The sequence below is a fragment of the Pimephales promelas genome, chromosome 1 (genome assembly GCF_988280905.1).
Source record: "Pimephales promelas chromosome 1, fPimPro1.hap1.1, whole genome shotgun sequence".
Classification (NCBI taxonomy): domain Eukaryota; kingdom Metazoa; phylum Chordata; class Actinopteri; order Cypriniformes; family Leuciscidae; genus Pimephales; species Pimephales promelas.
The window spans coordinates 47,051,378-47,060,050 of record NC_142769.1 but is presented as its reverse complement, the minus strand read 5'-3'; the positions used below and the strand labels follow the sequence as shown (position 1 = coordinate 47,060,050).

General features: G+C 36.7%; 1 protein-coding gene across 1 annotated transcript; it reads right to left on the bottom strand.

The window, feature by feature from the left end:
* Positions 1-2,063: 2,063 nt before the first annotated feature.
* On the bottom strand, positions 2,064-8,163 carry LOC120470065 (uncharacterized). The gene is made up of 4 exons (XM_089130651.1): positions 7,756-8,163; positions 7,621-7,654; positions 5,452-7,350; positions 2,064-4,078 (listed from the first exon to the last, which is right to left on the bottom strand). The coding sequence occupies exon 4, from the start codon at positions 4,016-4,018 to the stop codon at positions 3,410-3,412; it is 609 nt and encodes a 202-aa protein (XP_088986777.1). The 5' UTR covers positions 4,019-4,078; positions 5,452-7,350; positions 7,621-7,654; positions 7,756-8,163; the 3' UTR covers positions 2,064-3,409.
* Between the last annotated feature and the right edge of the window lie 510 nt (positions 8,164-8,673).

Here is an 8,673-nt window from a genome sequence, read left to right as displayed (position 1 = left end):
CCAGCCCACATCATTTGTAGGATGCGGATCTGGCCCACATGCAGCATGGAATGACGGGCCTTGGGTGGCCCACTCCTGTTTGCAGATCTGGGCCACAAGCAGGCCATAGCAATGCCACATGTCAGCCAAGAGCAAAGAAATAAACCAGAACTGGACTTTATCTGAGCCTCTAAAATTGTAAGCCACCGTTATGGAGATGAGTGTTTGCTTTAGTTGGGCTCTTGACCCTAATATTATAAACTTTATAATTTGCTTGGCTTTTATATCAGAGTTATACCTGCCAGATGAACAAAAATAAAAAAGTGATCTGATGGTGTTGGTTATATTATGACATTATGTTTGTGATTTATTCTGTTGGTTACTGCATAAATATCCAGAATGTTAGATATAACATAATGGATTTCTTAAAAGTTGTTTAAAAAACAAAAACTTTCTTATAGGCACACACAAACCTCAAGATTCAGTCAATGCTTCTCAACCATGGTGACGAGCAGAATATTCAAGTAGGAAAAGTAAATTAGGCTACATAGACAATTCAGATCATAATTTATTCATACCGCAATGCATGGTGGGAGCCGTTAATGCGTTGTGATTGGTGGCAACAATGATTATTATTGTCACCATGGTTGAGATACATAGGCTAATTATTGATGTCTGTGTTTCTAAATAAAGATGAAAGTGATTTGATCAGAACAATTTATATTAAATGTTTTGGATTACAAGAAAAATACAGATAATCATATGCTGTACAACCACTAAACTGTTGCTAACAAGTTAAACCAAATCATCTGAATAAGTTTAATTTTTCAGATCACAGCATGGTTATGTTAAAAATAACCAACACTATCAGATCACATCTGATTATAAATCAATTACAGCAGACAAACCAAGTTTAAAGTGTCAAGAGCCCAAAGTAAAGCAAACACTGATCGTTATAACGGTGGCTTACAATTTTAGATTTTCTCCTTCAGCGATTCTGCTTGTTATCATCAGGTGTCTTCAATAATGCTCAATCATCACTAAATTAATCACTTAATCATCTAATTAACTTTAACACTCATTAATATTTAATTAATGACAGAATTTTGGGTGAAGTATCCCATTAAGCCAGTAGGCGGCAACTTGTTGTGTTATGAAAGAGTCATTGAATTATTCACTGGTTAAAAAAACGATTTGTTCATGAATAAAAAAAAAGTCTTTTGTAAACATCAACGCTGCTCGAGCCTGGTTCATATTCAAAACCGAATCAGTAAATGGTGCGTGTTCATTCAGTAGGTCAAACCTATTACATGTTGTTCCAGTATCCACAAAATATGTTTTTCCAGGAACATGTCTGACTTGGCAAGATCACGATGACCCCATACAGCCAGGCACAGGGTTTTGTCAAATCATTTCAGTTCAGAGCCTTTGAGAGGGCAGTTATTTGGTTAATAGGAAGTCACAATTGAAAATAGACAATTGTTTTTGAATTTTTTGAGTTTATATTGCTTTTATAAATTATAATTTTCTTTATTTAATTTGAGTAATGACATTATTCTACGTAATAATGAGGTTTATGTCATTATGTAATATGAATGATAACAATTCTTTCAAAAACAATAAAACAATGATTTATATTTTTAACTATACTTTTTAATTTATTTCTACTGTTTAAATAATACTGAAAAAACATTTACTAGACTATAATACATTGTAAATATGAGACATTCTAATTTTTACAACATTTTTACAAACTCCACTATCAGGTTATGGTCCTTTCCTGGGCAATTTTGGCAGCAATGTTCAATATTTGTAAACAAAATTGTAAGGTTTGTGTATTCAGAAATTGACTAAAAAGAATAAGAATAGTTTTCATCTCTTATTTTATATGCAAATATTTTCCAGCACACCTTGCCATGCAATCAAACCATTCACAGATGTATCCCTGTGTATCATCCACAAGAGGGACTCGTTATCATTTCTGAAAAAGCCTATTCTGGACGGTCTCCATGATTCTGCAATGCATTCAGACACTTATAGATCAAAACATCTTACATTCAAATGACAAAACAACACACATACAATTTGAGAAAAGAGAAAACATCATTCTTTATAAAATATGTAGACAAATATTCACATAACAGTCAAAGACAGGGATAATTGTAAGGCTATATATACACATATTGTAAACTAATTAATATAAAGAGAGCCCATAAAGTATTTGAACACTTGAATGCATTAAATAAATTGAATTAAACAAAATATTAAACCATCTTCATGACACATGACACGAGAGGAGAGCTATTCTCAGAACTAACCTTACAATTGTCCATTTCTTTTAAAGGTACACTAAGTAACTTTTTTTGTTTAAAATTCCCTAAATCATCCTTCTTCTAAAACGTGTTTTTGTCTCACCCTATGGTAAGCCTATTTTAGACCTGTCGGGATGCGTACATGCGTCACTCGCCCGTGTGCGTCTCGTCATATCCGTAAATAGAGAAAACTTGCTCCGGCTACTTAGACGCATGTCTGGTGTGGGGGTGACAGAGACTAGTTTTACAACTGGTAAGAAAAGATTACATGGAGCAGCTAACGCCGCCTTCACACTGGCAGTTTAAATCAGCTCCGTAATACGCAATACGTTCCCAACGGACGTCGTACTACACAGTGAAATACGTCGGATGCGGGTAGAACAAAAATGGCGGAGAGATTAAAGGTTGATTCTGTCAATTCTGTATGATCTCTCTGATGAGGGTTATGCTGCGTTAGGAAAGTTGCTGAGGACATTGACATGTCAGGTCGGCTAAAAAATGTGATATAGTGGTCAATAGTTCAATGTCTACCTTCAATTTAATTGTATTAACTGCCTTTATAAACGTTAGAAAGTCATGAAAATAAAAAATGACATGACAACATATCGTTATAAAATCATTATTTATTTTATTAAAAGTTAATAATTCAGGTTTGTTTATCAGTACCATAGCAACGGTCAACTTCCGCTGGAATTGTCGGATAGGAACCGTCCGTAGCTTTTCGCACGAGTTCAAATTTTTGAATGCATCCGGATGAGCAACGGACACGATTTTCTTCGCACCGCACTCGGTCGGACCCGTTTCGGACCCATTCGCATGCGGTCTGCGAATCTCCATAGGAAATGAATGACTTCCGGTCATTTCGCAGCCGCATCGGAGCTGATTTCAACTGCCAGTGTGAAGGCGGCGTAAGTCTCAAACCTCCGGGAATCAGCCGTTTAAAGCAAACGCTGAACAGAGGAGAGTCTGCTGGCAAAAAGAGAATGAGACAGAGCTCGTAATAAAACAAGAATCAACATTAGCTTGGCTGTATTATATATATTGTTATTATAAAAGATCTCATTTGGGAGACGCAGGGACGGAATCAATAAATTAATGCATTTAGAGGATATAAACCCTTAATTGTGAAAAAATCGTGGCCCAAACACAACCCCAAAAACACAAGTCAGCACAAACGAAATCCAGAAGAAGATAGCCAGAACCTGAACACACATCAGGCTCTTCTTGTGTCTCCTCAAAACCTCCATCTCTCGACGCAGCACCCCAGGTGGGTTTTCCCGTTCTGTGCGGTCTCCCATCTGCTCCACCCTCAGACTAACAGTGGGCAGGATTATGAAACGGGTGTCCCTCTCCCCCAGGGACAGAACCAGGCGCTGGGTCACCGTGGACAGGCGGGCCGACACCGACGCAGGCAGGCGGAAGGCAACGGGAGGGAGCTGGGCGAGAATCCGTGAGTTGCAGGGGAGAGAGTAAGCGTCGCCACCCTGAAGCGGGGTGGAGTGGCGGCACAGGGGGCAGGAGATCGAGGGGGCGCTGTTGGGGTCAGGTGGGTGCAAAGGAGTGAGCTGGATTTTGCGGAGACACTCGGTGCAGAAGACGTGAAGGCATTCCAGCATGCGCGGGAGTTTATAGACCTGGTCGTACTCCTGATAGCAGACCGGACACTCCACCTCTGGAGACTCTGAAGGCAGCTCAGTTTGTGCAGGGGTTGGTCGAGTCTCTGACATGATGGAGGAAGCCGGGATGATGCCACGGAGCTTTAGGGGACTTCCAGGATCTGAATTAACCTAGAAAAAAAAGTTGTTTTCATGTTTAAATAGCTGTTTAGGGAGAAAGAATGTTCGTTTTTGTTGCTATATTTAACGTCCTTAAAGGAACACGCTGACTTTTGGGGACTTTAGCTTATTCACCGTATCCCCCAGAGTTAGATAAGTCCATAAATACCCTTCTCCTCTCCGTGTGTGCCGTAACTCTGTCTGACGCACCCACCACTAGCCTAGCTTAGCACAAAGACTGAAGGCAACTGGCTCCTGCTAGCATACTGCTCCCAATAAGTGACAAAATAACGCCAACATTTTCCTATTTAGATGTTGTGATTTGTAAAGTCAACTAACAAGGTTACATGAGACACAGCCATCTTCTAACCGTATACATACAGGGAACTATATTCTCAGAAGGCGAAGCACTGCTACTTGGGCGGAGTGATTAGCGCAACACTCTCTGCTCTTTACCACGGGGCTTCTAGTAGTGCTTCACCTTCTGAGAATATAGTTCCCAATATGCATGTATAAATCACAACATGTAAATAGGAAAATGTTGCCGTTATTTTGTCACTTATTGGGAGCAGTATGCTAGCTGTAGCCATTTACCTCCAGTCTTTGTGCTAAGCTAGGCTAGCGGTGGGTGCGTCAGACAGAGTTACGGCACACACGGAGATGAGAAGGGTATGTGTGGACTTATCCAACTCTGCCGGATACGGTGAATAAGCTAAAGTCCCAAAAAGTCGGAGTTTTAATTTAAACATTTTCATAAAAACATAAAATTTTAAGGTCTCCCTGTCAATAATGGTCTCCCTTAAAACTCATCTTTGACCACTTGTCTTAAAGCACATTAAAACACCACATAGGCTGATAAACAACATTAAAAGTTTGATTTTCACCACAGGGGGACTTTAAAACATCTTAGATTCTCATCTTATGCTGACTTTGTGTGTTATCAGAAATTTCCTACTTCCCACTTCTGAAGTTGCGTTTACAAGATCGCAGCGTTCAAGTTTGTCGGAAAGAACAGGAATCATGGAGAACACATTCAAGCCTAATTATTGGGGAAATCTTATTAATCTTACCATATGCTTCAAATTATTATTCATATATGTAAATATGTACTAACTACAAGACAAGGTGATGTAGCTGTTGTGAAAAAAAACTATAAAGAATAGCAATCACAGCAGCAATCGTTCTCCCCTCTGCCATGTTTAAAGTCTATGAATCGCCCAACTTGGATGTCAAAATTATCCCTGAGATTCCCAGTGGTAAATATGACTTGATGTCCAATTTTTAACTAGGCAGTTCATATTTATGATAATTCAGCATAAGCAGCAGGGATGCCACAGATGGACAAAGCATTTGCATTATTTTAAAGAAAGAAAAAAAAAACTCACCTGAAGTAGTTTTTTCCACAAGATGATATAAATCCTAATTATGTAGAAGGTCCAAACACACAAACACAAAAGAATGCTATACACATTAATTTAACATGTACATAACTCATACAACTGATAAAAACTAAGAAACATTATTTAAATGAGAATCTATCCAACATAAGATGTCACACATACAGGGAATTCTGGGAATGCAAATTTACAAGATGCCAAAACTGTATTTTACTGTAAAATTATACAAAATGTCTGATCTACTTATAGAAAGCGAACTTACTGGTAAACCAACAGGTTTTTACTGTAGAATTTTTACAGCGTTACAATACTTTGTTAGAGCCATATGAAAGATAATTGACCGCTCAATGAAAAATTTAAGTTTTAAGTGCTATATCCATAACCATGTTACATATATACATGCAAATAAAGATGGAATACGCCACTTTTTTATTTACTAGATTAAACCTGCTTAATCTAGTTGATAAATAAGTGGAACTGACCCAAGTCACACATCCTGCACATGAAATCACTTGTCTTAGCACAATAACAAAACATCACTAAAGTGAAACATAGATCTCGTGATTATGATTATCAAATGTGTACTGTAAATACACTCACATATGGTAAATATGAAAGTGCCATCTATGGTTTTGTAGTTACAATAACACATCTTCATGAGGATTTCATCAAGTTTAGCTTTCTTGTGCACAGTGAATGGGAAACAGATTCATAAATCTCAAAAAAGTGTACAGATAACTGCACATACAAAAAGTGGCTAATACAGAATTGTTTAGAGCTGTTTACTTCTAATATACCCAGCTGTCTGTTGTCTTATTAGTGTTGCAGTTTCAATCCAACTCTCAATGGGGGAATATAGTCAAAGCAACCATCACTCACAGGAGAAGCAGCCTAGCAATGCAAGTCTCTATAGAATTATAGCAACAATATCTTAGAAGTGCAGACGTTGACTTTAACATGTATTAAAATGTAAGGGTTGCAGACCTAAAGTGTTTATTTGTTCACATTTGTAGTGGCAATCTACAATTGTATTTGCAATACCACACAATATAAACACATTTGACATCTGGTCGTGACGTTTTTTTCAGATGTAGTTACACTGACAATTCTACACTTGGGATATTTATTCGAGAAAACTGACTGACAATACAATAGAAAGGTCAAGTGAATCTATAATCATATTATATTAATATTCTATTAGCTCAAAGCGTGACAGAAGGATGAAAGTTTCACTCACCAGTCCAGCACCTATGTGTTCTTTCAGGATGAAGCGGTTTGTGTGTTTTCAAACGCGAGTACGGGGTCCATTCTGGGCCAGTTTAAAGTCACAGAAAACAAACTCTTGACTCAGCTTGGTCACCGTCTAACACCACCTGCTTTTACGCTGCACATGTGTGTTTCTCTACGTTTACCGTCGTCTGGTTTCATGACATGTATTATCAAGAGATGACTTGGTTTCTAGGAGAGGGAACCGCACAAGAGCTATTGTTGCTGTGGGATGCGTTCATGGATGTGCCACTATGCAAAAATATTACTTTTACATCATTTTATTTATCAAATGTTCTAAACAGGTGATAAAGAGAACCCTTTTAATAATAGGCTAATGACCTTAATGGTGTGTTATTCAACAATAGTTTATTTCGTTAGTATATTAGTAGCCTATTGTTAATATTATTTATATATATTATTTATTCTTCTTCTGTCTGGCTGGTCTTATATGTTGTGGCAAAAAAACGCTTTAATGAATACATTAATAAATTGAACACGATATAGATGTAATGAAGACCAAGTTCCAGTCAAATATCTTCACAATCCCCTATGAAGTCTTTGCGTCCTTCATTACGTGTGAAGTTTCTCTGGATGATGAAGTTATTGTGGAGACAGCATCTGAAATACACAATTGAGTTTAAAGTTACTTACAGCATGTCTCTTCCATTAATTATGTACCAACAATTATGTTTATGAATGTCAAAATTAGCATAACATGACAGTATGTGTGCCCTGTACTGTGTTAAAAGGAAAAAGTGAGTCATGGGATGGCTATGATGTTTTTTTGTGAGTGCATGTTTAGGCATAAAGTAATACTTTAAAAAAAAATCTGACATATCATAGATTCAATATCTTACTTTGTGGAGAAGAGAAGATGAGTATCCTTACCTGATCAGAGCTGCTCACACTTTTGTACACTCAACTAAAAAAAAGAAAGACATGATTGGTAGGAAACCGGTTATTTAGCTACAATTTACAAAAGTAAAAATTTAGTCATATGATATTAGTAAATAAATAATTTACCTGTTTAGAGTGTGTTGACAGAGTATATGAGCTCCAGAAAATCAGTAATGAGGAGGTTTTGACAGCTTCAGATTTGAAAAATAAAAAGGCGAGAATAAAGAACCTTAAACTCCAACACAAAGAACCATTTCAGCATATAAAGGTTCTAAATAGAAGTGTTACTATATGGAAAATAATGCTGTAAAAAACATGAAATTAAGCTAGATATAGAGCGATGTGATTTACCAAATGATGCCAATGAACATTTTGTAATGATTTATTTGTGCTTAAAGGAACAAAAAGATTTTTTTTTTTTTGGTGGAAAAGGTTAGTAGACCCATTTATCACTATTCAAAGTGCATATGAAGTGCATAGACCTTATAAACCTTTCTGGATTGATCTTTAAAAAAAAAAATCAGTACAATTGGGTCCAGCGTTGTTTTGGACCATAATAACATATATATATATATATATATATATATATATATATATATATATATATATATATATATATATATATATACACACACACACACACATATAAACACACACACATTATATATACACACACATAATACACATTATATATATATATATATATATATATAATTTCACTTTTCAGTGATGTTCGAATTAAGTTGGGGCATTATTAAGCCAACACTGTAAAATGACACAATGTTTAGTACACTTACTTCTCACATATCTGCACTAACATGGAAAACCCATGGGCAATAATAACCGACTAGCATTTTGCTGTTGTTACATGAGTAAATGATTAAAAGTTTTTGGCCCTCCAGTCACACAAGACCGTGCAGACGGTCACATGTCTGGTCTTGAAGTGAGTGTTTAACAGCACGTTGAACTTGGTTGGCAGTGCATATCCTCAGCCCACCTCATACAGTTGACTTTCTCAACTTCCTTTGACCTTTTATTTTTTTG

Excerpts from the sequence above, each read along its gene's own strand:
- LOC120470065 (XM_089130651.1), bottom strand. The coding sequence starts at position 4,018 with ATGTCAGAGACTCGACCAACCCCTGCACAAACTGAGCTGCCTTCAGAG.